General features: G+C 43.5%; 2 protein-coding genes across 3 annotated transcripts; both read right to left on the minus strand.

Moving 5' to 3' along the window:
- Positions 1-607: 607 nt before the first annotated feature.
- On the minus strand, positions 608-2,880 carry MED31 (mediator complex subunit 31). Its single transcript, XM_071574943.1, has 4 exons — positions 2,821-2,880; positions 2,414-2,491; positions 1,728-1,824; positions 608-992 (listed from the first exon to the last, which is right to left on the minus strand). The coding sequence occupies exons 1-4, from the start codon at positions 2,828-2,830 to the stop codon at positions 800-802; spliced, it is 378 nt and encodes a 125-aa protein (XP_071431044.1). The 5' UTR covers positions 2,831-2,880; the 3' UTR covers positions 608-799.
- Positions 2,881-10,264: 7,384 nt separating this feature from the next.
- On the minus strand, positions 10,265-26,089 carry SLC13A5 (solute carrier family 13 member 5). 2 transcript variants are annotated; one of them, XM_071574984.1, is made up of 13 exons: positions 25,163-26,089; positions 24,664-24,771; positions 22,258-22,386; positions 21,364-21,500; positions 20,728-20,942; positions 19,248-19,419; positions 18,092-18,214; positions 17,339-17,551; positions 16,575-16,696; positions 16,191-16,309; positions 14,793-14,954; positions 13,642-13,779; positions 10,265-12,853 (listed from the first exon to the last, which is right to left on the minus strand). In XM_071574984.1, exons 2-13 carry the CDS (start codon positions 24,766-24,768, stop codon positions 12,725-12,727), a joined length of 1,764 nt encoding a protein of 587 aa, XP_071431085.1. In that variant the 5' UTR covers positions 24,769-24,771; positions 25,163-26,089; the 3' UTR covers positions 10,265-12,724. The 2 variants fall into 2 exon arrangements, with proteins under 2 accessions (XP_071431085.1, XP_071431087.1); XM_071574986.1 differs by lacking the exons at positions 10,265-12,853; positions 16,191-16,309; positions 25,163-26,089 and having other exon boundaries at positions 13,649-13,779; positions 24,664-24,946.
- Positions 26,090-27,961: the final 1,872 nt, after the last annotated feature.

Consider the following 27,961-nt stretch of genomic DNA (forward strand, 5'->3'; position numbering starts at 1 on the left):
CCAGTAAAAACCATAGAGGAATAAATGGCAAGTGCTTCTCCAGTACTCCAAGCAGTGACACTGATTTCCCTTCACACAATGTTCTCACTGCATGGACTCTGAAGAGGCCCCAGAGCAGCCACTGCTGCAGGGGCAGAGGCCAAGATTCAAGGAAACTGAGCTTAATGTAACAGAGACAGCTACAGCCTGTTTCCTTCTGTATCTGCAGACTTTTATCAGCACTTCCTTATCTCTGCTCCACTCCCCACCTTGTACACTGATTTCTATCTGTACAGTATGTTGTAAGGAAAACTGCCAAAATCCCAACAACAATGACTGCCAGGGAACTAGAAATGACAAGTAATAGCTCAGCTTGGTTTCAAGGAAAAACCCCACAATTTAGATTTTGTAGCATATCATCCCCTTTGCTTGTCCCACAGCTGTAAGTAACAGCCATACTTTAAGACACATCATTATTCTCCAGAGAAAGGGCCTCTTAGTACCAGCCTTTGGAACTACATTTTTTGTACAAAGATACTTATGTCAGTAAGTAACAAATCTGTTTTGTTTTCAAAATCAAGAGACATCAGGAACAATGCTAAGTAAAGCTCTACAATATTGTCCTTGCTACAAAATAAATTGCGTTAGGCGTTTATTAGTCTTTAAAAGATCTGTTGAAACAAAAACAATCCCAGTCACGGGAAAAATCCAAATTAAAGGGACACACATCCAGAGCCAAACAGACACAAGTGTTCATTCCTCTCCTGTAAATAGTTCGCTGATACAAAGTACACCTTATCATCACTAATCCACGTGCTTGTCATTTTACAGAGGTGTTATTTTGTTGCTGCTGCTCAGCCAGTGCCTGCTGGAGGCGCATCCTTTTCCGGGAATAGTGCTGCCAGTGCAGGATCTGCTGCTCGTCAATGAATTTGGCACACTGAGCATTGACCAGTTCTTTGCGGAAATGTTCATACTGGAGCAGCTCTAACATGTGCAGGCACTGAGGATACCTGGATTGAAAAGAAACACACTTTAGTACAGGTTTTCACAAAGGGCAGTAAATCTGGAGTTTCCAGTACTTCTGAAGGTCATTATTTTAGTTTTGTCATGTATGTGCTTTAGCCAAGTGTGAAACCCCTTCAGCCTTCACACATTCCATGCACAGTGACTTGGTCACTGCAGCATCAAGCCAGGAAATGAGTCCAGTCCAGTTCATAAATGCACATTGCTGCTTGCTTAGAGGAGCTTCCCCACTGGCTCTGTTTGATACAGCAAATCCATAACAATTTACACAACCTGTTTCCAGAGCCCATTTAAAAGAACATGGCAAAAAATGTCTTCCTAAAAACAGAAGGAATCTGCACACTTGCAAAAACGCAAAGTCATCCTTTTGTCTCATGTAACCATCAACAATGCAAAATTAATCTCAAAATGCACTCCCTGGGCCTAACTGAAGCAGTTCTGTACCCCATTCAACAGCTTTATCCAATGGAAAGTGCAGATAAAGGCTGTAAAGGAAGATTCCACATACAACTCATGAAATGCAGGTTCTATAATTTTGCCCATTCCTGCTACATCTGGGCTGTTGGAAACAGGAAAATCTACACTGCACATTAACCCAGCAGGGAGGCCAGAGGTAACATCACAGGCTGAAACCAAACCCTGACATGCTGCTGTACAGCACACAACAGGAGGTCAATGCCAAACCATTAAAATGCAGAGATCTAAGGGATTTTATCACTTACTTCAGGTATTTTGCATATTCAGGTTCTTTCCAATAAAGTAAATATTTAAGATAATTTACAAAAGCTTTGTCTTTGAAGTAGCCTCTCTGTGCAAGAACTGAAATGAAATGACAAGGAATTGTCAGTTACAGGTGGGTGAAAAAAATCTGCACACTTGAACACTTATTCACAAAGCCAAAACTTTATCATTGCAATCAAATTTCGACAAATAAAAAAATCACAGGAAAAAGAAGATTTTTATGTCAACAGAATAATAAACTAGTCCCATGGCCCTGACAGTAAGTCTGCATCTTTCATACAATGGAACAGCTTTCTGAAACAAGAAATTTTTTACTGTAACATCAGAATTGTCAGGGAGGTAATTATTGTACCTGAACTAATCATAAGAGTAAAATTCTGTTTTCTGATAAAGGAAACCTCTTAACATGACTGTTTAATGACAGGCTTGAACTTAATTTTTCTCCACAAAACAGAAGTGCTTTTTTTGCATTTCAACTAATAAAAAACTTTGCATCTTAAAAAATCCACCTGTTAAACAGCCTAATTATTTACAGACTACCTTTATGCTGTGAAAATCACACTCCCTTCTCTTTGTTTAGCCCTCTCTCCTTATTTAACATTACTAGCAATATTAAACATCATTAAACTATATGAACTCCTCGGGGTCCTGATGTTTGAGTACTCACAGTTGAGGTAATTTGGATTTGCCAGACACTGAACAAACTCCAACTCCAGCTGGAATCGAAGTCGATTTCCTGTATCGTCTGGTACAAGAGAGAAACAGTAAGAATTGGACCCACACACCAGGGTTTGAAAGTAATCGTAGTCACGGTGTCAGCCGGGACAACCGCGGCATCGGGGCGGGCGAGGGGCCCTGCCGGGGTCAGCGGAGCCGGCCCGGGCCTGCTCGGGGCTGCGCGCTCGGAGCGGGCCCAGCGCCCCTGCGGCCTCTCCCGGGCCGCGAGGACTCGGCCCGCGCGGTCCCGCCAGACGCGGCGCTCCGAGAGCCCGGGAGGCTCCGACAGCGGCTGCGACAGCGGCTGCGACAGCGGCCCCGTCCCGGTCCCGCACCGGCCCCGTCCCAGCCCCGCACCTGCGTCCATGTCCGGGCGGCGGATACGAGATGGTGGCACCGCCTCCGGCGCGGGGCAAGCCGGGAACGCGGCAGCGGTTGCCCAGCGACGGCGGTTGCCCAGCGACGGCGGTTGCCCAGCGACGGCGGTTGCCCAGCGACGGCGGTTGCCCAGCGACGGCGGTTGCCCAGCGACGGCGGTTGGGGCGGCCCCTCCGCGTCGGGGGCGGGTCGCGGGTCGCGACATTCCCGATCCCGGTGGTTTGGTACGACATCCTCCTCCACAGCCGTGCCCAGCACTGACACGGCATCCGCGGACAAACGCGCATTAGATGTCGGGTTTCCCGACCCACGAGTGTCCGCGGTTCCCCGCAGGAGAGAGCGCTTCCCTCGTGCACCGATATCGCGGAGAATCGGGAGTTAAGCACGACAGAAACCGCCCCCTCCCTTCCGCCCGGTTACAGGAGCCGGGCATGGAGTGTTTGTCCAGAGTCCCAGTGTCCAAACAAACCCCACACCGAGTACGGCACCGCACAAATTCCTCCCTCTCATGGCAAAGCTCAGAAATCACAGCACAAACCAGTGCACTGGTACAAAACTCATTTATAAACGGCCGCCGTCCGGTTTTACATCAGCCGCTTTGCCCCGAGGACGTCGATCCCCGCCGTGCAGAGTTTCAGCCCTGGCGCCAAACCAGTCACATCGCGCTGCTGGTGCCAGTGGGACACGGGACAGGCACAGAGCGGCATCCCTGGGGCACAGAGCAGCATCTCTGGGACCGCGGCATCCCCTCGGGCACCTCAGAGTGGCACCCCTGGGGCACAGAGCGGCATCCCTGGGGCACAGAGTGGCATCTCCGGGGCCGCGGCTCCTGAGGCTGTTCTCGCACAGGAGGAACAAGTGCTGCGTTTGGTCCGTGTGCCACAGAAGCTGGTGAGTCCCAGAGTCACCAGAAGGTGGCTTTGGGGGTCAGTGTTCTAGACACGGTTTTTCCCCAGATAAACCTCAAGCTGGGAAGGATAAAAAGAGGATGAACTTGCATTTGTGTTTGCAGAACATCCATATAGCTTTGTATTAGACAAGTTATTGTTGATCGCTTCCAGAGCAGAAGGAAGTGGAGAGACTCAACCCTAAAATACTGAAATTACTAAATTCCTAAAAGAAAATACTGCTTCAATTTATTAATTTCTTTCTGCATATTGGACAAAGTTTTGAGCTTTGGGCTTTGTTTTGTTTTTCATAATGACTTCACAATCAGGCAAGGAGATTGTGTCAACCTCTGCACTTAATTCTTCATTAATTAAAACACAATTGTCTCAGAGTAAAACCATTGATAAACAGATGCTGCATGAGTGGGAAACAGCTGTGGGAAGCAGTCTTTACAGAGGTACCTGTCTCATTTGTTCCCTTTTAACTTTTAAAAAATTATTTTCTATTTTCATTTGTTGACCTATTTTCAGCATCAAAGTTAGCAATTTTCTATATTACTATCTTTTCTTATGCAGTATGATGGTTTTTTCCTCTAGGAATTGGATTACAAAAACCATCTAAGAAAAACTATGCATAGATCCTTTTTAATAAAATAGGATTGCTTTTTTAGACAACATTTTAGTGGTTGTGGAATACTACTATTACTATATCAAAACATAACAAGTCACTCCCCAGTAAACACAGACTTCGGGCTAAAAGCAGAGATCAAATAGATCCCACGTGTCTTCATTGCTATTCTGGAATGGGATTTCTCTCCCAAGACCAACTTCAGAGGAGAGAATCCTAAAAAAGGATTGGTCACGGGAATAAATTACTATGTAGGTTTGCCAGAGTTAAGTCAAACATCTCAATTCTTGTCCATCAAAACTAGGAACAAAATTGAAAGTCAGGATCTTAATATACTGACTAGAACATTCTCTAGGATAAGTTTTTTAATTTTTCTGTTTTTAAATGTCAGGTGAGTCAAACTTGCAGGGTATAAGTGTTAACATGTGACAGTGAGCCAGGAATTTTCCGTATTATTGTGTAACCAGGGTGACATTCCTGCCTCAGCTTCTCCTTTCACAGGGACCAGACTGCCATGGCTGGTGTTGCCTGCCCAGAAACGGGATGGTTTATGACAAGTGTAATTTAATTTATTAGAACTGGCACTGAGACACAGCCCTTAAATGAAGCCACTTCTGGAACCTGAAGGCACCGAGGCTCTGTGAGACACAGGAGAAAATAATGTTGCCTTGAAGGTGGACACAGAGGAAGGGAGATGCTGCAAAAGGTTTATCTGTGACACCACAGTGCAATGCATTTGCAGCAGAGAGGAAGTCCAGCAAATTCATCACTGAAAACTGACCAAGTGGGATGAAACAGTGAAGTTCTTCACACCCAGTGTGTGACACCCAAGACATCCCCTTTTGTTCACCCATTTACCCACTGCTTTGGAATAGAATACAAACTGGTATTGACAAGGACAGCCTGTGACAGGATTTTACCCATAGAATGCAAGACAGACTCCTGCAAACTGGAGAGCCTCCTGCTTCAAATATGGTTAAATAACAGAGAGCAGAGTATGCATTATGTTATATTTATAACAAGCCAGCACAAAGTCTGCAATTTTTTTACTCCAATGCTATAATTGTAATTCAGTAGAAACAAGATCATAGTTTTCAGTGACTAAAACAATTGTCAGAACATATTTAATTACAGGCTTAACTCTTCACTGAGTTCTCTTTTTTTGAGGTCAAGAAACTGGCAGGTAATGTGCATTTCAGAGCCAGCCAGTGACAGTCATGGTGGAACCACCTTAATCTGCAGATGCCAAACACCATCCAAGGGAGCTGCAAATGGGGTGAAAGAGTGTAAAGAGACTGACTTTATTGCAAACACTGGCACAGGTACTTTTGTGACTATGGCACTCCTCTAGCTTCACACAACCATTAGAATTCAAAGATAAGTTCAAGATTAAATGTCCAGTGTCAGAAAGCCTTTTATGTTTTCATTAATGAGCTGGTTAAAAACACATCAGGTTTCTATGGGACAGCTGGACAGCAGGTGAATTTGAAGTCAGCCATTTGCCAGGAGCGATATGGATTGACCTGAGAACACTGGCCTGTGAGGAACACCTTCCCAAAGCCATTGCTGCTGTTGGGAGCCCTTCCTAAGGTGCTCTAAGGAAAGAACTCGTCAGGGAGCCAGGATGTATACGGGGCCTGATCTGAAGGAACTCATCCTGTTGAATGCCAAACAGGCAGAAACAACTAATTCCCAGTAATGAAAGAATGTAAAACTTCCCAAGTCCAAGATACATTGAGAAGCTTGCAGAACAATAAACTGAATGTTATCTATTTTATAATGGTTACAGATCTGAATAATTTTGCTTATTTTCATTATATTTTGGATTAGCACTACCATTATGCACGTTTCCAAATAATACTTCAGAAATTATGTAGTCTGAGCCACTTTCTATGCCGTTTCATTTTCAAGCTCTTCTACTGTGGTGCTCAGCAGAAGGGTATAGGGAAAACATTAGAAAGAATTAAGACTAAGGGAAATATTGACATGAATTTGGAATTAATGAAAAATGCATTCCATTTATTTTATAATACATTTAAGCTCTGTTCAGCAAGTAAGAAATAAATAGTTAATTTGGTGCTGAAATTAATGGGTACACTCACATAGACCAGCACTATCATCACTTTTATAAAGAGGAGAGCAGAAAAGGTGTGGTCTCCAATAATGGAAATACAATTAGTGAGGTTCCTCCTTTCTGGCAAGTAAAACTAAATATTTTGTACAGTCACCCAGAACCTCACCCACTCAGGATGAAAATAACTTTAATTCTTGGTCAGTGTAAAGGTGGTGCACAAATAGTTACAGTTTCACAGCCTACATCAATATTTAGCAAGAATATAAACCCTCTCTTTAGCTGCACACTAGTCAACCTGCCAGTGCTTAGAGCAAGATTATACAGCATTTGGGCAAATGAAAGTGCTGAATTCTTTCAGGAGCAAATCTAAATATACTTCTCATGGCAAGGCTTGTAACCTTTAAATGCCAGGCCCACAGTGGAGTGCGCTGGAATTCTGTCTAACACTTAGACTTAGGTATCATGAAGTAAACTGGAGCTTACTAGTAAGTATGTAACAGTATAAAGCATACCTTTAAAATTTTAATTGAAGTATTTTGAGATTGAAACCAATTTCTCTGGAGTGGGTTCTTCCAGCTCTCTTGTTGCTTTGTCCATATATTACAATTATTAATATCTCTGTGTGTTAGCAGTTTTTCTTGCTCAGTAGGAACAGCCTTTTGGTTTTTCAATCTACTCCTTTTCCTAGGCCACATTGCCAGAAACAATATTCAAGGATACTATTTTCTTTTGCTGAGAATGCAAACATCATCTCCATTCCTTGCATAGAAAAGCTTGTTTTAGTATTTTGGAAGAGAGAGGAAGATGAAGAAATCACTGCCAAGGTTTGTCCTAAATCACAGGATTTTCATGGCAGCTGCTCTGCAGATTTCCTGCCTGGTGCCACAGCAGTTCAGCAACATTTTTTCCTGTTATTCACCTACAGTTGTCTTAATAAGTGCCATCAACAGTCCCTCTGAACCTTTAATAGCTCCTGTGGGGAGCAGTTCAGTAGGGGGAAGCTGTTATTCACAGGTTGTGAGGCATTGCCTATACCAGGAGCATTCAGAGGCATCAAGAAAGAGGAACATGCATCATGTCCATGCTTTGAACTGAAGTATTCCTGAAATAAGTGCCATCAACAAAAAACCCTAAAGTGTACTGTGTTCTCCTATCCCCTATTCCCTTAATCACTATCCTCTTTTTCAGAGGAAATTATGTTTTTCCCAGTTGAAGGAGAATTATGCTTAGTGTTGTGCACAAAAAACAAAAAAAATTCCTAAGTTTCTGATTTCTGACTGTATAGCCAAGGCAAAATATTGACGTAAAATAGAAGCTTCCTCCAGAGATAATAATTCGTTAATTGAAAGATTTTGTTCACTTTCTTTCTGGTGGAAATTTGATCTTCAACTGGCTTTCTAAAATATTTGCTAAGACCCAACCCAAGTTATTGTTCACAAAGAATAGCTCACAAAGGAAACTACAACAAACCAGACCTAGTATCTGGAACGTTCAGTTCCTTCAAGAAAATGGCTTGTCTATAAAAAATATTTTATGAACACAGTAATGAGGCTCACACTCTGGCCTGGAACAGCTTATGAAAATTCATTGAAATGCCACGTGCCAAATAAGACTGGCAAGTAAATTCTTGTGGGTAAATAAGGCACTGAAGTAAAGAAGGGAAGGAAAACACCTTTTCTCCCACAAAAGAAAGTCTCTTTCTTATGGCCAGAATCTACAGTCCTAAATGTAAACCTACATTTACACCATAATGAATGGGCAACTATTGACTTAGTGCTCCAGAAAAACCTAAATGGGCAAAAAATAGTGTCAGTATACTCAGCTCTATTTTAAAAGAGCAACCAAAGTTCCTATTAAGTAGTCCCTGATTGCCTCAGAGCAGCACAGAACGCCCTGTGCTCCCAATGGTGAGGGCTGTGCTGCCCTCAGAGTTCCTCTGCCAAGCAGGGACAGTCTGCAGGGCATGGCAGAGGCAGACTGTGCCACAGACCCTTCCCACAGGGGCCACAAAGAAACACAAAGGGGAAGGTCTGATCTGAGGCAGAAGAGCTGCCACTGCAATGATTCTTCTGGACAGAGGAGAACCATCACCCTGCCATTAAACCATGCAGGCAAATGCTGAGCCTAAGAGGTGTCTGGCAGAGGGCTGGTGGGGTTGTGGGGCAAGGCAAAAAAGTGTTGGGGACCTCTCAATGGCACAAACAGACTGAGCCCTGCCTGGAGTCACATGTTTACTCACCCACACTGAAAAACATTGAGAAAACTCTGTCACTTGATTCAAGTGCTCAGAATTCATTGCTACCCACTTCTTTCCATATTTAGCACAGACATTTGGGGGAAAAAAGACATGAAGTATGTAAAAATGTATACAATATGTCATTGCTAAAAAGGAATAGGTGCTGTGTTAAGGAACCACTGCTGGATTTTGGCTAGGACTGGTTCAGGGATCTATTTTTTTTCTGGGCTGATCGCACCAACTGTCCAATTCCAACTTTGTCAGCAGATGTTGGTTTTGGCTACAACCAAGTTATTGCTCTTTCAAGTGGTAACACACCTGAGCTGGAAAACAAAGGCTGAATAAACCAAAGTCTGTGTTCAAGTGACATCAGAACTCAGCTGGAGTGAACCACCTGCTGCTTGGAATTCAGTGGAGGACACCAAGCAACCTGAACCCTTTTTCAGCTTGGGGCCTTCTGGGTCATTTAGAGAACACAGAAAGGTTTTTCCTCTTCATTTCACAGATCTAGACGTTCAACACATGGGTAGGAAATACCTTTGTCTTCCCTTTGTATGTTTTTCTGTACTTTGCTCATGCATGAACTCATTCACAATTATGTGACCATTCTCAACCACTGTCACATTGTGGGAACAAATCTGCACAGAGGTGCATGACGAGGTGACAGCAGCTCAGGTCACAACCCTGCAGGTCTGGGACATTCAGCAGTTGCAGGAACAGCATTAGCAACTTGGTATTCTGAGAGAAGAAAGGAAAAGCCAAGAATCTGTGGAGAGTGAACAAAAAATAGGAAAGCATTAATTTAGTTCCTTAGAGCTGGCACTGCCAGCTGGCCAGCTGACAGACCCACTGACCACGAGGAAACCCACTCTGCCCACGGGTGGGAAAGTGGGAACTGTTTGCACACTCAGAGTGGCTGAGTAACCCGCCCTGACAAAGCCCACACTGAGGATCCTCCCGTGTTCTCTGGGGGCACTGAGTTGTGTGTTCTGAAGTGGGAGACAAAGGCATTTCTTTATATCACTTAGGACCATCATAACATCTGCACTTAAAACAATAACCCTTTGATGGGCAACAAAATAAATGCCATGCCCAATGAGTTTGTGTCAGGATACTTGTCCTGGAGCACTGGAAGGGGCTGTAAATGAGCTCCAGTCACAAAGCAATGGTCCTTGCATTGCCCATTGTAGGTAACATGTGATTACTCAGGGCACTGGAACAGGACACCATGCATGCTTGACGATGAAGAAAAGCCTGCTTATGGCTTGTTATGCTGGAGAGTTTGTACAGGATTAATTCTTAAAAACTAGTTGTGTTTCATTGATTCTTACAATCCTTTACTCTGAAATGAATGACTGAGTTTCTACAGTATGCCACCTAATTTGGTCCCACCTGAACATCTTCAGAGATGCAAACTTGACTTACCACTTAGATGGGGAAAGAGAAGGAACCACTGATATTCAGGTATGAAGACATCTACAGTGGTGTCCAAATCTCTGCTTTGCAGTGATTCACTACAACACCAAGCTACAGTGGAAGATAATGCAGAAACAAGTGGTCCACTGTGTTACACAGGAAACAATCCATGCCAGAGAGGAGACAGTTCTAGGAAGTTTTTATTTGCCAGGCTCTAATTCTGCAACCCACTCATTTAAATGAAATACAAATCAATAGCAGGATGTCATAAAGTGTCTCAAAAAGAAACCTTTGCAATTAACAGTGTACAGAGTGGTGACACATCAAATACATCCCAGTTACAATAAACCAAACATTCTTTATTACCCCTATGTATGCCTCCCCTGGCCCAGCACTCCTGACAATAAATCACCCTGTGTGACTGGTGACAAAAATAGCATTTGCTTCCTACTTGCCCAGCAACAGAGGGAAGCTCTTCCCAAGCTGAGGGCAACTCCTCCCCTTCAAGAAACTTTCAGAATGTTCCTTTCTGAAAATGGGTCAGGGAAGTGTTTGTCCTACAGCTTTTAGCTGGAACTGGTTTTAGAGTAGTTTTGGTTTGCATGAACTGAGATAGCCAAGCTCAGTGTCACCCACCCATGCAAGCTCCAATGTATGTTACTTGCCATAGAGCAGAGTAAGCACCATGGAGTACCTGGCAGCAGGAACATGTTCTCACACTATGAAGTCAACCAGAAGGCAGAAAAAAGTCCCTTTTTCAATCATGTTTAGGTACCTGCAAATCAGCACTGAGTGGTGACTGCCAAGGCACAGAAGGTGCTCAACCCTTCCTGGTTTTACTTTCTTCAAGCAAATGCTGTTCTAAGTTTCAGGTGGTGACAAACATCAGCGACCAAACCACTTCTTGGCACTAGAACTGGCCTCTTCCTTAGACACGCTCTGCAAGTGGAACTGTGTTTATCCACAGGCTCCCCCATTCCCTGGAAGAGGTATGAGGCTGCACCATATGCAGCCAGCTGGGTAGACAGGGAGCCACTGGAGGCACCCAGGAACAACAATCAGGTAAGAGATTATGGTGCTTAGCACCTCGAAAGAGCACAGAAGATAAAGGCACAAAATTGAATTCTTGAAGCAGTTGTCTGCTCAGAAAAGCACCTGGACATTTTTTGGATAAATACTTTCCTCTCTTTTAGATAAAAATGTGAATATTTTTCCAGTTCCATAAAGAACATTCACATTAATAACAAAACTATTAAATATCCTACACACACTACTATGCTATATGCCAGATCTTCTGGACAGAGTTCTATAATTCTGTAACTTGTACCTTGCACCCCTTATCATGAGGTGGGAAATCACCATGGGTGCAAAATTTGACCCTTATGTCCTCACACCACCTCGGTGAGGTAGATAGGTTCCATGACATCTTCTTCAGGAGGGGAAATAGGCAAAAAAAGGTGAACTGACTTGCATGAGGCTGCACAGGAAGTCTGGGAGCAGAACCCAGATCACTGCCACAGATCTCTCCACTGTAAGACACTGCCTTACCTCCCACCCACCTGCATCTCCAGGGCTGAACAAAAAGCATCCATGTACCACGGACAAAATACACCAGCCCAACACCAATCACTCTGTAGATTACTTCTGTTCCAGAAATGACATAAAGAGGTGCTACAAAACACTTTCCTCACAAGATATGAATTCCAAAGTACGCAAGACAACTCCCATTGCTGTCAGACAGCACAAGCCCCAACACATGGCCCCTAAATTTCTACCAGGTCATCAGTTAGAGCCTTTCTCATGTCTTGACTGCACTCCAAAATTCTAGAGTTAATTAATAAGGCACATCAGAGGCTAATCCAGGAACTTTTGCAATAGGTGTGAAGTCCTATAGGCCACTGGTCATCTCCAGGCTGGCACTCAGAAGACACTAGTTGGCATGTGAAACCACATCTATGGCTGAGAGAGGTAAAGACTCCTGTTCCTGCCAGCACCACAGTGCAAGAAACACAGAGGCAGCCTTAATGAATCATTTCCTGAGACATCAGTTGAGTCATGACCAGCACAGAATTAATGTTATCTCAACCCTCAGTAAAGATGTATAAATGCAGTGAGATTTGGGAGTGAAAACAAGGCAAGAGAAAGCATGTTGGATGTTGACATACCACTTCTTCCCTAGGCAAGTGTCAACAGTGATTTCTCTGTATGGTTGCTGACTTGTGCATAAGGAATACTTAAGGAATTTTCAGCCTCTGCCTGAGTGTAGTGTTTGATGCTAATGATTTACAAGTTCATGCCAGTAATACAATAGTTCAAACCATTTGATGGAACAGTCTCTCTCTTTATGGAAAGTTCAATAAATTCTAATTCTTGACCTTGATTGGAGGTACAACGGATCACTTGATTGTACTTAGGATCCAGACACAAGGTCCTTAGGGTTGTGTAACTGAACATCACTTTTGGCTCCAGCATGACTGGAGGAAGCTTGAGTTGGTTCAAGCCTGAACTGATGTGCAACTGCTGGAAGGCAGAAACACTTGACACTGGATCTGAAGTGGTGATGAGACTCTCTACAGAACTTTGGGCAATGGGGAGTAGTATTAAGGGTCCTTTCCTTGTTTAACACACAAATTCTTCAGTGTTCAGTGGTTCACTGTGCTGTTTGCCCAGGTTGGGAATGTGTCCAGCTCAAATATAGGTCTTCCCCATGTATTGACGGCCAGTGTGACACAGAAAACTCCAATGATGTTCATCACTATTCCAGATCTAACCTGTGAGAACAAAAGTCCAAATCAGCAACAATAACCAAACATCAGCACAGCAAGTCCAAACGAGCAACACCCAAACACCAGCACAGCAAACTGCAGCAAGGCCTGTTTGTATATACACAAGACACAGTCAAATAAATCACAGAAATAGCCATTGCACCCACTGCCTTATGCTCTTGCTTAGGTGGAGATACGAGGTGAACACATTGTGCAAAGCCTTTGAGCATTATGCTATCTATATAACCAGTCTAGGAGCTTTAAGGCATGTACAACAAGTTGTTCTTACTAGTTAGAGAATGGCTTCTGCCCTCTTCAAGTCTCCAGTTAGAAAACCAATAATGTTTGGGTGTTCCGCCCAGAACCTGCCCTATGTGGTCTGGCAGGCAATCACAGGACCAGAGCTGAGGGCTGCTGATTGCTGCCTTCTGCTTTGAGCTCCAGTGGAGACAAGGCCTCAGACACTCTGGCCAAAGCCCCAGAACACAGCAGACCACGGCCTGTGCTTTAACCCTTCAGGTTTCAGAGACTTATGACCTGTCCATTTTTAATTTCATTTGAGCTGGGCTGTAGGTCTGCTGAAGACTGTGAGAAGTGCACTGTTGCTTTAGAGATGTAAATCTTTATCACAATATCAACACTGCAGAAGAGAAAGGCATAGGGAAGTAGTTACACCCCTTAAGAGCTTCCTGGTACTTCGGAAATACTCAGCAAAGAAAATTAAACTCTCACCATCTTTTAGGATAAAGGCAGTGGAGAGTTTCAGATAAGAGACCAGACAACTATTGTCTTACCATATCCAAAACACGGATGTGGCCATAGGAAAACACTATTGCGTTTGGTGGTGTTGCCACAGGTAGCATGAAGGCAAAGGAAGCACTGAGAGTACTAGGCAGCATAACATACAAAGGGTGGATCTTGACAGATGTAGCCTGTGAAGAAATGGAGACAATATCACAGTGGAGCTGTCCCAAAAGAAAACTGAAGACTGGATGTGGCACTGAGTGCCATGATCTAGTAATCACAGAGGTGCTGGATCAAAGGTTGGACTTGATGATCTCAGAGGTCTCTTCCAACCCAGTTGATTCTATGACTCTATGATCATCAGAGTAATTTACAAAGATTTTATTCTGAAATCCACATGTGCTTAAAGATAACTTTGCTATTGTTCCCTGTCCCATAATACTTAAAAAACAAGGCTTGATTCTTTCTTGTTTTTTGTTTTGCTCTATGGTATAATTTGGAGTTCTGGTCAAATAGATCCAACAATCTTTTCTTTGACCTCGGACCACCCTTTTGCCAGGGAACACAGGGATAGGATTATAATCACTAGGCACATGGAGTGATACTCTAAGACTTCACATAAACTCTGTGGGACTCAGAATTTAAGTGCCAATTTAAGTCACTAATAGCTCAGTACTTTGATTGGGGTTATTTTACTTTGATGAAATGGTCTAGAACAAAATGCTTGTACTTTCCAAATTAAAGAACAAAGTAACCTATTTTTTCCTTTATGCTATAGTTTCAATTCTGTTCAGAAAAGGCAGCAAAACTTACCAGGTTTTCCTCTCTAAGTTTTAAAGTTGTTCTGGCTCCCTATGGGAAATGACACATTTCTAATAATCAGGCCTGCCACTTTGTGTATTTTAGCACAAAAACTTAAAAATGGATCATTCAAAGGCATGATCAGAAAGTGCTGAATTTTGTTTTGGTTTGGGTTTTGTGTGTGTGTGTGTTTACAGTTCTACGTTGATGGGTGAAATGCAAAATGCCCAGATGTAACTGATGTTTGCTGACCTGCATCAAAAATATGACTCTTATTTCTTGACCTGGCTTCCTTTTCAGTGAGGAAACACTGGAGCAACATCCAAGACAATAATACTGCTTTGCCACCCAGACTGTCAGTTTAATCTTCCAGCTGGTAACAGGATGTAAGGAATCTTACCATGGATGAAAAGACAGGCAGGAAGAGGGTGGCTGTGGCAACGTTGCTGGTGCACTCGGTGAAGACGGCGATGACAAGTGAGAGCACTGTTGCAATGGCCCATGGGGGGATAGATCCCAGAGGAGTCATTTGATGACCCAGCCAAGCTGAGAGCCCAGAGTTCTGACATGAAAAAAAAGTGGGTTTTAGTGAGGTTGGAAGCCCTGACTAGTGAATGGGGACATCATGTTATGTACAACGTTCATATAAAATAATGCTACATGCATCCTCAATACATAAACACCATCCAGGAAAGTACAATGATCTGTCACAAACAGTAGAAGAAATTTCTTGTCAGATGGACATAATACTGAATCCCCTTATTCTGATTCTTCTGGAAACCAGATATTCACTCACATTTTGGTTACAAAATTATGGTATTTTACTGAAGAGAAAGAATTGTATCTGAGACTTGCAAACACTTAATATATGACCCAGAAGTTTTCTGGCATATTTTTCTATGGTTTCTGAAGATTATGATTCTGTATGAATACTCTATCATAGGAACACAGGCAGCAGTTGACTCAAACAGGTCACAAAACCTCTGATATGATGCCTTCTAATGCTCCTGAGCTTTAATGATTCATGTATCATGTATGTAGATGAATGTAAGGCCCTACAGCCTTAGTTTGCCCCATGGTTTAAACCTAATAAACCACAAAACTTACATGTGACCATCAATTTCCCCAAAGCATGGCACTGCTGGTAGCTAAGGCTTGCTTTGATTTAGATGCATTTTAGCAGTGATGAAGGAAACAACATGGTTCACCTCAAGATTCTTTTCTGTTTGGGAATTCAGATGCCTTTTCAGTGAATTTAGGGACACAGAATCAAACCATGGGCTTATGGAATGAAACACTGGCTGGCAATAGTCACTGACAAGAAGTCCAGTGTACACAATTTTGGGAGATACCTGCCACCATAGTTTTCTTTCTGACCACTTCAGTAGTAGTTTTGGTTTAAGTCTGGCGATATATAACCTTTAAACAAACCTCAAATGGTTCTCAAAATCTTACAAGGGTTATCTATACTTCCATTTTTCTAGGCAGGGCTGGGATTGGGATGATTACAGAAATAAGAAAGGATGCTTTCTGGACTGTCCAGCCAGTGAAGATCCCAAACTGCTCGTCAGCTTCAAAGAGGTCAGATAAATTAAAGAAACTTGGTCAGAGCACAAAAATTCCTGAAAAGGAGTCACAAATATTCGCCTCTCCTCAGTTTTTGATAATTTAGATCTGCCTCCAGATCTGAACATCTCTACTGGGTTTGGCTTTGGGTGCATGCCCAGTAATACAGGACTAGAGAACAAACCAGGGAAGTTCGCCTTTGAGTCAGAGAAAAACAGATGTCAGGACATACTGCGCTTGCATCAGCCAAAGCAAAACCTCCTCCCAGCAGCAGCACAATGCTCCAGGGCATCTTCCTCTGAACCACATTCCAGTCTAGCAGCGGGGCTGATAAAAATGGCTTTTTTATATCTGAAGTGAGAAATGAAAAGTAGAACATTTTTTAGGAGAGCGAAGACACTTTGTCTCCTGTTCTATAAGATACCAGTGGGCAGATGCACTTTACTGAGAAACCTGCACAGAGTGAGGGTGACACACACGAGCAGGGACCCTCACTTGCCACCAAGTGAAGCAGGTGACCTGCTCTAAGAACTGCATACAAATCCCGTGCATGTTTCTGCCTCATTAGCTGAACTGGCCAGCTGTTTCACAACATTACAATCCCCCTTTTAAATACCTTCTTCAGCCTGTTCAGGATCAGACATGTTTGGATTCCAGGCTATGAATTTGGGCTTATGAGCAGGAAGGATAAACAGTAGCAGGGCAACAAACACAGCAGGAGCAGAATCAGTGATATACCTAACGAAGAAAAGAGAATATAGTTTAGAAAATGGACATTTTTCTCTGAGAAGAGGGCTTCTTTCCAGCACTCCAGTCACTGGTCTTTGCCATCCTATTTGGGGCTTGCACTTGAGCAAAATGCGTCATTAGCTCATGTCTGAGGTCTCCCAGATCTGCTGTAACAAAAACACAGTAACAAAAGAAATGAGCCACAACACACATTAATAACCAGAGGCCCAGATGACAATAGCTCCTGGAGCAGGGTTCTTTCTCTGTGCTGAAGCCAAGATTCAAGAGTTGTATCTCAAAGACAGATGAGGAAAGAAATGGCCCAATATGCATTTTATGTTCTTGACATGCCACACAATGCAAAGAAGTCATTCAAAGCAAAAAAATCAATTTTCCAGTGAGTTCTAAGGTATTGATTAGAGGTGATATTGCCACCACAACTGACTGGAGCTTATACAAAACAAAATACTAAGGTATACATCAGTGTGACTGAGACCAGCATTACAGCATTTTCTCTTCCTTTAGAAGGTTCAGCTTGCTCCATGTCCCAGTCTCCAGTCTTCACTGCAGTACAAACTGTCAAACCATAGATCAACTAATCTGATTAATAATCAGGAGGGGAAAGGATGGAAAAAAACACTAACAACTTACTTTTCTCCTTCTGGGAAGAGCCCAGCTGCCCAGCCTTTTACAAAGCCTGGGTGTCTGGAAAACCACAAGAGCACCAGCAATACAAACATGAGTAGGACATTGAATTCAGCATAAGACATAGGGCCTAACTTCTTCATTTCTGCCTTCAGCACACTGTATGCAGCTTTTTCTTTGGCAGTTCTCTCTGTCCCACAGCCCCAGCTTTTTTTAAAGCTTTAAGAAAAAGAGAGAAGAAAATACTGTAAGTATTAGCATACTAGAGGGATTCACATGCTTGTCACTCTGAAGGTGTCACTCCTGGGGACAGACACAGAGGCCAGAAACAAAGAAATTACAACAGTCAAACCATTTTGTGGGGACATGCCAGTTCTCACAGAAGAATGGGGTCAAAGAATGAATGCCAGTCTCTGTCCAATTGCGAGTAACATGGGATGAAAATCTCAGGTTTGAATCCACGGTTGCAAACCAGCTATGCCAGCTCTCCCAGGGCTGAAACTTACAGGTATGAGATGGAAGAACAAAAAGACAATTTTGTCTGAAGATTAAGAATGTATTAAGCTTTTGCCTTAGTGCACCTCCCATGAACACAAAAGGTTTCCAGACCAGACCTCAGAAGTTGCTGTGAAATGGAACTGCCCTTTGCTACCAAATTAATAACTTCTCAGTGCATTTGTTTTACCCAGATGTCTCAGAATGCTGATCTGCATCACCTTACTGAGGGGTTTACAAAATATCATGTAGTCAAATACTCACTTGAGTCCCATGAAGCAGCACTGTAACCAAATCCAAGCTAGCACCAACATCAGGATCATGTTTGGAAACGCAAATCCAAACCAGGAAGCAAAATTCACAACATCGTTATTGTTGGGGTATAACCTGAAAAGAAAAGTGTATGAATGTCAAAACTCTTAGTAATCTACTCTCCATTTAGTGATCCTCAGGTTTCCCTGTGTTTTACTTTGATGCATATAGGAGCTCATGTTGATATTTTAGGTCTCACTAAGACAAGTGTGGCTGAAAAGATCTCCCACACGTTCTAGGTACCTTCCACTTCCAACATGCCTGCTTGTGAATCCCAAGACAGGATTTTCTTTCTTCCTCCCAATTCACTATAATAAGAGAGCAAGAAATGGCTTTCCTGAAAATTAATTTCCTGAAATTAATACCTGAACTTCTACTCCTTTCAATAGAAGAGAAAGTTGCTAGTTGGCTTGAAAGAATGAACCCAGTGTTTTAAGAACAGTAATTTTTGTTTTTTCCTGTGTCTGCTAGTAACAATCAGAGGAAAAATATCAATAGCAAACTTCCAGCTTGGTGTTAAAACCAACAGATAATGTAGCAGCTAAGCCTGAAGAACTTGCAACAGAAGAAAGCAGTGTTGAGGGACTGATGTGGAGTCTGCAAAATTTCCACTGCAGATTAGGTTCCATGTAAACCAGTTCCCAAACTCAGTTTAGCAGTTAGAGTACAACATAACTGTACAGTTCCCACAGCCACAGCATGGAGGAACAGTATTACAGGACAGGCTAAGCTACTTCTAGCTCTCTTTGGTGTGCTTATGAGTAGAGTTAATCTACATTCTTCTGATGCTTTTCGCTGCAGTTCTTCTTCTAATGTGGTGTATTTCAGCTGAAACAGGATGCAGGAGAACCAATATTTCATAATCAACAGGCTGTCTGTTGATTGCCAGTAGTATTTACGATTTTCTCAGAAGACCTCTCATTCTGTCACATACCTTGGTAGAAGGTGCTGCAGAAAAAAATGAGGCCTAACACTTTGTACGTTTCTCACTCTCAGTTCCTCAACTTACTGCTTACAGTTTACAATTGAAATTGCCATCCAAGACCAGTCAGTTGGCCACAGAAATAGCATGATAGTGTAACTAAAAGAAGCAGGAAGAATGACTTACTGATTCATCTGGCCTTTCAGTACTATGTTTGGTCCTGTTCCAGTGAGTGTTGCAGTTCCTCCAATGCTGGCAGCGTAGCATACACAAAGTGTCATTCCCTTGCATATATGTTTCCTCATTTTATTTTCCTCAGAAGATTTAGGGTCATCAGGGACTTGTCCATTGCTTACAACTAGACACAAAGAACACGACTTGCCTCAGGTAAAGTTAGGGAGGCAGAGAGTTCAGGATAGGGCCTGCAGCCTCAGTGCTTCCACCTTCTATATGCCATTTATTTTAATTAAAGAAACCATAGATCTGTCCCTAAATACTTCAGACTTATGCTCGTGAGGAGCTGAAGAGTGAGGCTGACAGTCTGGATCTGCGTGATACAAGGATGCTGTTGTCCATATCAGTGCCACAGTTCCTGTTCCACAGAGAGGCCTACAACCAGCCAGATGTTGTACTCACTGGAACAATTCCAGTCCCACAGTTAGAATCCAACTGGATTTAACAGTTATGAATATGGGCAGGGAAAAAACACCAAAAACCAAATTCTTGCTTGGCATAACTTAATCAATGTCATGTCAGTTTACATTAACAGTGAAACTTTGCTGTTGTGTCCATTGTTCTTTTAGGTTTACACTCTAATCTTAAAGTCTGACTGGACTAATGGAGCAGGACAAAGAATTTATGGCAATTACAATCAATTCAACAATACCAAAGGGTACTTTTTGCACACACTTATTACCTTTATTATGTTTGAGATCTGATCTGTAATCATATTTAAGAATACAGCTCTCTGTAACAGCACAGCAGAGCAGTGAAATGAGAGGGACTGAGTCTGTGCACATGGTTCAAATCAAGTGAAACCTACTGCAGAATGACAGCATCAACAGAGGACCTTGAGGAAAAAGCATCAGGGTAAGATCACACTTCAAAGGGTTCCAAAGAGCAGTTGGTCTACTGTGAGTCTAATTACACTAGATTGTCTTTTTTCATGTGGCTTTTAAAGCAGTCCTCTTTCTTCTCCCCACCTCCACATACAATCTGGTCCATAAAGAGATATTTATTACCCTAGAACAAAAATAGGCTGTATTTACTTGTTTTTTTCAAATATTTCTACATGGCTTAGAAGCTGAATCCCTGCTGACAATCACAAGATTTAGAAAGTGGGATAGTGGGGGTTTGGATGGTTCTTTCCCACAGGATATGCTTTTCACTTCCCTGAGCACACAGTTAAGTCTAGGGAAATTCTGGAAGAATTACTCCAGCTTGAAGGAAAGAACGTTAACACTCTGGGATCTAGCACTAGCATGACAAAATGGCAGCCACCAAAATCAGAAGCTATTTTGTAAAACATAAATGCCATGTATTTAGGGAGTTTCAGCCAGGTTATCATCCTCTCCCTTGGAAAAGGTACAAAGCACTCCTTCTAGGCTCGAGAGCTGTGAGTGTAGCAAGTTCAGTAGCATCACCTCACTGGTGAGCAGGCCCTTACCATGCACTGCAGGGGAATCTGATGTGCTCTTTTCTTCCAGCTCAATCACTGTATTTGTTTGCCCAATTGCTTGTTCCATCATGCTCACATCATACTCTGTGTTGTTCATTTGATCCAGGACAGCCTGGACAATGGGAACCATCATGGCAGTAGTGGCTGTGTTACTGATCCACATGGACAGGAAGGCAGTGACTATCATAAATCCCAGCATGAGGCTGAAAAGAGAGAAACAGGCAGAGGAGAAAGGAGGAAAGCAAACAGACACTGTTTGGCTGTGTAGTCACTGTAGTTTGGAGAGCAAAGCCCAGACGGGGATGTGTGCAGCACCTAATAATAGAGAACAGGGCCAGATTCCCTTCTAGGACAGCTCTGCCACCTTCACTGAAGGAATCCCAGTGCATTATTAAGTCTGTCAAAACTTTGTCCCCAATGGCAAGCCTCTACAGTTTAGTCAGATGTTGGTTTTGGCTAAAGGACAAATAAACTGTTCTGTTGCTAGACTTCACCTCTAGAAACTCTGCAAGTGCAGCTAAAAAAGTTCTTGAAGGATCCTTTCTCTGCTGACTGTTAAACACCACCCCCAGGCCTCTGCTAAATTGACAAGAGTCAAAAAAAGAAGCAATTTAATACTCTTACAGTGCAGGTTTCACCCCAAGAATCAGAAGGACCTTCAGTGCAATCCTTTTGTGAAGATTCCACTGTTCAACAGAAATTGCAACAATCAGCCCTCCAACAAAGAGCATGTTTGTGTCATTGAGGTACTGCAAGCACACCTGAAAGACAGAAAAGGTAAGTCAGGGGCCCAAAAGTTGCCTCTTACTCACTTCACTAGTACATTTTGCCTTCCACCCTCTCAAACCCACGGACTAGACCAGGTCCCATCCAACACTGGCAGAAGATGCAGCTGCAGCCTCAGAGCTTCCTGCATCTTCCTGAACTCTTCATCCCCCATGTAAGTGATGAACTGTTTGTGCAGGGGCTCTTTGTGCATCACTGCACAAAAGCACAGCAGTTTCCTAAAACGTTGTTAGGGATGCAAAGTATGGTGAGGGTGCTGGAAACATGCAGCTTCAAAAGGGATTTCTCAGCACCTTCAGCAACCACACCTGCCTTTACCAGCTTGTTGGTCAGTAGTGACCTGGGCTACAGAACTGGGAAACAGCCCAGGATGAGCTCAGGACACAGTGTACCTGCTGGCACCACACTGTCTATCCTGTCAGAAGTTTGTTCCATGTGTTTTGAGATCTCCCATAAGATCTGTCAGCACTGCTCTCTCATGGGACAGGTTATGAACACACAAACTGCTGGCACTAGTGGGATGCCCTCCAGCAGGATCCATGTCCAAAACTGACCCTCCCCTCTACCAACTCAAATTCCCCACTCTTAACATTTTAGGCAAACATGTATTTAGTTCAGCATCTTCCCATACAAGAAACCTGAACACTAATAGAAACTTGTTGACTAAATATTGATGAGAGGTCAGAGCAGTGGATTTTCCCATATCAAAGCTGGATTGAGTGAGTTCCTTACTGATTTAGAGCTCCGAACTCCAAGCAGAGGGAAAAATACCACTGGCATGAGGGAAGTGACAGCCAAGGGGATCACTTCAGTGCACCAGAACACAGCCATGATGATGATGATATATGCACATCTGGCCTCCTGAAACAGAATAGAAGGCACATTTAAGCATAGAAAATTATTTTTAAATATAAACACATTGGTGGCTCTTACAAGTGGCTCACACGCTCCACTGTCTGTAGCCTAACATGTTATGCTGAATGAGGAGTTAAACTTGTGCTTTTAAACCACATTTTGAAGTCACTTGTACAAAAAGGTCTTTTTGGCAAAGATGACCATAGTGCTTGTTTTAATCCATCCACACAAAATAAATGGTGTGACAAAAACAAACCTTCCACAACTAGGTAAGTGCACAGTTTGCCATGTGCAATTACCTCTTGGCAGTTGAGGTCAGCAGATTTCACATCTGGGAGCCAAGAACAGCAATAGTGAGTTAATTATTTTTAAATGAGTGGCAAAACTTCCCATTATGGATGATTACCTTGCCTGAAATTCACAAGTCTTTAAGGTGTATCCAAGTTCTTAGCTTTTTTAAGTAACCTTTTTTTTTGTAACTAAGTACATCAGAGGTATTTATTTTCTTTCCCAAATCATACAGTGCCTACCTGCTAAGGGGATTCCCTAGTTATAGAATTGTTTTAACCTGTCTTTTTGGACTGTTGATCAGGCATTTCTGTAGCACAGCCTTCCTTGGTTTGTACTCTCAAAATTTTTGGGAGAAGCAAGCATTCATTAGCTAACAGTGAACTGTTTGAAAGCTGAAGTCAGTGTTCTGTAGTCCAGTATTTGCTCATATTTAGGGCATGTGTTTATAGGATTTTATTCTAATACAACAAACAGGACTTTATTGCTAAAATAAATGGTGTGACAGTGACATTTAAAAACAACTGTCAGGTGATATTTATAAATAGGGCTGTGTTTTCCTTCATTTTGTTGAGAAGTTTAAGAACCAATAAACAGTCTTTGTAAGAAATTTGAATTTTTTTCTGTCAGGTTTCCAGGAGATTAATTGTAGAACAAATTTTGAAAAAAAAAAATTCTTCAGAAACTAAAAGAAAACAGGCAGATCCTAAAGAACTCTCTACCCTTTATATATACAAAGCGAGCTCATGAAACAATTCATGCTGTACTGCAGTAACTCAGGACTAGAACTGACTGTGGTTAATCTGTTTCCAGTGTGAAAGACAGATGAACAACTATAAGTGAATAAAATTCACAACACAGAAGGAACACTGGCTTTAGAGAGTAGAGAGTAAATAATTTATGTGAAGTTCAAAAATACAACCATGCTTATAAATTAACTCCAACAACCATGGCCAATTCAAACAAACAAATATTTGGAATAGCATATATGTTTGTATTTATACCTTCTCTATCTAATTTATGAGAACAGTCACAGAATGTTTCTTAGGTGTTTTTGTACAGTTGACACAAAACACAGTGACCTCCTTGCTGAAAGATGAAAAAGTAATCAGTGACCGGAATGTTTCTCTCCCATTGTGAAATATTGTCATTTCCCAGATTAGATTGATGACACAATAAGCCTACAAATACTGGAAAAGTGAATACAAACTTTTCTGGGGGAATTGTCTTTTCTAGTTTTGACCAAAATAGAGCTTAACAGTCAGGAATTCCTTGTTCTGTAAAGCATCACCATTCAACTGAAAGACTGGGCTGCTATTACTTAGGTAAAGCAGAAGGGCTGGTAATTTGGTTTATAAACACACACGAAAATTTCCTGTTCTTTAAAATAGACTGAGCAATACAGGTCGCTCAGAAAAAAGGCTGTTTTGTGCATTAGAATAGCCTCCAAAGCTCTAGTAGGCTAAAAGACTGCAACCAGAGCTTTCACATTTGATCAAGGAGACTACAAGACATTTATGTCCAAACTCTTCACTGGGTTATTTCAATGTTATGCTGACACAACGCCACTGAACACAAAGGAGTTGTGCCATCACCATCCCTGAAGTTAAGAAGGATGTGAATTTGTCGATATGGCATTTGAAACCCTCATCAGTGCACACACACAACGCTGGCTTCCGACTGCACCAGGATGGAGAACGTCACTAGGCAACATGATCAGAGTCCCAGAGCCTCAGCAGAGAGCTGGGGGACCAACTCCTGCCCTTCATCCCACGGCCAGCCCTGCGAGATAGTGCAAGACACAGTTCCAAACGCGCCGGCCAGTTGCGCGTGCATTTGTGTTGGCCCCAAATGAATCGCATCTAATTGCAAAGTGGGTTGGGTCCGTGGGAGCCCCCGGGCGCAGGACCGAACCCGGGGGCAGAGCGGGATGTCCTGGGGGGCAGTAGGGCTGGCCCCGGGCTCTCTTGCCGCAGGGGCCCCACAGGCACTTACCCGCGTGGCCACAGCGAGCGGCAGCGGCAGCAGCAGCAGCGGCGTGAGGAAGAGGATGGCGAAGGAGCGGTACCTCAGCAGGGGCCGCAGGCACGTCAGGGCCATGTTCTGTGGGGTGACACGGTCAGGGCGCCAGCGGGAGCAGCGCCCGCCGCTGCCGCCTTAAGTACGGGGCGGGAGGGACGGGAGGGACACGGCGGGGGGCGACACGACCCGCCCGCCCCGCCGGGGGCGGCCCCGGGCAGCGCTGCGGGCACGGGCCGGGAGCGAACGAGCTGCCCCGAGCGCCCCGGCCCCGCTCCGAGCCGCCCTCCCTGCCCAGGTCCCGCACCCCCTCCCTCCCAGCCACCTCCATGCGGGGCTTCTGCAGCCCGTCCGCGCCAAGGAAAGCTGCTCAAAGGCTCTGTATCACCTATCGCACGAGTCAGGAGAATGTTTTAAGAACGATCTCCCTGCTCACAGCGCCCACGGAAAGGTGCCAGCAAGCACAGATTCGTACATGGTATGCGGGAACCGAAGTGCTCACACGGCCCCTCGCAGGCGCTGGACGTTTGGGAGGTGCTGGTGGCGTCCCTCGATCGTTCACACTGAGCTCCGTTAGGGAAACGGAGCGTTAAAACCGCACTGGAGGGCACAGGCCGGGAGCGAACGAGCCGCCGCGAGCGCCCCGAGCGCCCCGGCCTCGCTCCGAGCCGCCCTCCCTGCCCAGGTCCCGCATATCCCCTCCCTTACGGCCACCTCCGAGCGGGGCTCTGCAGCCCGTCCGTGCCAAGGAAAGCTGCTCAAAGGCTCTGTATCACCTATCGCACGAGTCAGGAGAATGTTTTAAGAATGATCTCCCTGCTCACAGCGCCCACGGAAAGGTGCCAGCAAGCACAGATTCACACATGGTGTGCCGGCACCGAAGTGCTCACATGGCCCCTCGCAGGCGCTGGACTTCGGGAGGTGCTGGTGGCGCCACGGAAGGGTCGCCACCCTCGATCGTTCACACTGAGCTCCGTTAGGGAAATGGAGAGTTAAAACCGCACTGGAGGTCTCCCCAAAACAAAGGTCTGTGCAGGCATGCATGGCTGTGTTTCACTCTTATTTTGTGAGGTACTGTGCGTCTGGATCTGGGTTAAAAATAACCCAAAAGGTTAACTTGAAAGGTTATTTTTAATGTTGAATTCAGTGATTTGGTCTGCAGTGCAGCCTCGGAAACTGAAGGGATGGCCCTACTGACAGGTTGGCCAGTGCTATCGGCAGGGCAGAAAGGAACAGCTGGAAGGACTGGAAACTAGGCTGAGGATAAACAAATCGTTGATATTTTAGGCTCTGCTTCTGGGATCTCAACAGCCACCTGAAAATAAAGTCAGTATAAATCATATCTCAACAATTTTATGCACAGTCTCTTAATACAGTCTTACTAGAAGTTACAGAAATAAAGAATTTCAGATTCCACAGCAAGTAATGAAGGAGCTCTGACTACAGCTTGCACTATTTGTCCTCTGCTGACCAGAGGAACTTGAGTGACAGAAGTTCAAAACAAGACACTCCAATGTTACTGTTCGTTTGTAAAAGCAGTGAATGCCCACTAAGGAAAACAATAGCCAACCGGATCTGGACAAGTTCCAAATCTTCAGACCTTTTGCAGCAGTCCCTCTGGGTAACTTACCAACACAGAGGAAACTTCACACCAGTGCAAAGTCTAGCAGAAAGTGGGGAATCGGCCAAAACTTGCATTCCTGTGGCCAGTTTCCAATGAAAAAATGGTTCCTAGTCAAAAAAGAAAAAGGACTACAAACACTTAAATAAGAAAATACAAATCGTTAACTCTAATGGAGTTGTACTAAGGTTCATTCTTATAGACCTGTACAAATATGATTTGCTGTCTTTTTGTTTCAATACAATGCAGTGCAAAAAAAAAAAAGAAAATAAAGAGAAAGGCAACAAATATGTTGATAGATGGAATAATCCTGTGAAAGGAGACTTGTTTGCTGTACCTGGGGATGAGACCAGGGACTTCTGTGGGCAGCTAATTCATGCCTCAGTCCTTTTTTGTCCAATACAGAAAAGGGAATAAATATTTCCTTATTGTGCAGAATTACTGGAAGCTTGCCTTCAGTGTGCCATGCAAAGTACCCCCAATAATATGGAACAAACCAGAAAAAGTCTCAAAGAAAAGAACCAGCATCTTAATAGTAGGAAATCAGACTGAAAGGTAGTGGATCCCTGCTGCTGATGCTCATGGAACACCACACCAGCAAAGGGTGTACCTTTGGGATGAAAGGAAGAGGCATTGGTCTCTGGGTTCCTTAGGATCAGCTGCCTTGGATAGGGATGAGAACATGGTGCAGGCCTCTCAAGAGACTATAGACCAGAAAGGAAGGAGAAAAGGAGGAAAACATAAAGGTGTGAATCAAAACCAGTAAGTATGTGACCCTTAAAGATAAATACCCACTTCCTAATGCTTTTGGCAGAGCTGCCTGATCAATACCAGTTGAAAGAGAGAGAAATGTAGGAAAAACATTGAGTTCAGATTTGAAAGAAACCATGCCTAGATTTCCTTTATTGGAGCATGTTTTTATCTGAGATCCAGGTCCTAAACTAAGCAACTGTAATGAATGAAGAGCAGCTCTGATAAGCTGCCTTTAGAACCTTTAAATTTAAGGCATTCACAGCACTTTGATTAAAGCAGCAGTGGGGAGAAATCTCAAGTGGGTACATGGAAATGAACAACTTTTACTTCTTTATTTCTTTGCTAAAGTAGGCTCCTTTTCTAGAGGTTTGCTTCAGGAGGAGAGCAGGTGTTTTGTTGGAGTGCATGTGGAGTATTTCTTCATGAACAATGTCAGTGCTGACTGCTGAGAAGAAATCAAATTAATGTCAACTACAGTTCCTGTGGAAGTCTGCTAGGAATGCAGCTAAAACCAATCAAAGCAGCTGGCTGAGGCAGGGCATAAAGACAAAGTCAGCACTGAACTGAACCTGTAAACCTAAAAGGTAAATTCTGACCTTGATACCACCTTGTTCAAGCCATCCTGCCACTGCACACTTTGTATTCAAGATACCTCCATTAATATTTTATAAACCACTGGAGGTTTACATGTGTCAATTCATGTTCTACTGTAAGAACCAGGAGGGTGAGAAGTTGACTGAATCCAGATGTTAGAACCACAAAATCACGTATTATGGCAAACTACAACACAAGCAGGAAAAAAGAATACTGAGTGAGGACAAGAGCAAAGACATCTACATTCAGATAAAGAGGTGGGAAAGTTGTGCAATGCATAATCAACATGGGGAAAAGTACAGGCTG

Source organism: Pithys albifrons, chromosome 21, assembly GCF_047495875.1.
Source record: "Pithys albifrons albifrons isolate INPA30051 chromosome 21, PitAlb_v1, whole genome shotgun sequence".
NCBI classification, from domain to species: domain Eukaryota; kingdom Metazoa; phylum Chordata; class Aves; order Passeriformes; family Thamnophilidae; genus Pithys; species Pithys albifrons.

What these genes read in the sequence shown, in the direction of transcription:
- MED31 (XM_071574943.1), bottom strand. An exon ending in AAATCCAAATTACCTCAACT is followed by an intron (nt 1,825 to 2,413) that starts GTGAGTACTCAA and finishes ATTTCATTTCAG; the next exon opens with TTCTTGCACAGAGAGGCTAC. An exon ending in GAATATGCAAAATACCTGAA is followed by an intron (nt 993 to 1,727) that starts GTAAGTGATAAA and finishes TTTTCAATCCAG; the next exon opens with GTATCCTCAGTGCCTGCACA.
- SLC13A5 (XM_071574984.1), bottom strand. Translation starts at nt 24,768, where the DNA reads ATGGCCCTGACGTGCCTGCGGCCCCTGCTGAGGTACCGCTCCTTCGCC. An exon ending in CTTGGGGTGAAACCTGCACT is followed by an intron (nt 20,943 to 21,363) that starts GTAAGAGTATTA and finishes CTCTCTTTTCAG; the next exon opens with CCTCATGCTGGGATTTATGA. An exon ending in TGCCTGTCTTTTCATCCATG is followed by an intron (nt 13,780 to 14,792) that starts GTAAGATTCCTT and finishes ATTTCTTCACAG; the next exon opens with GCTACATCTGTCAAGATCCA.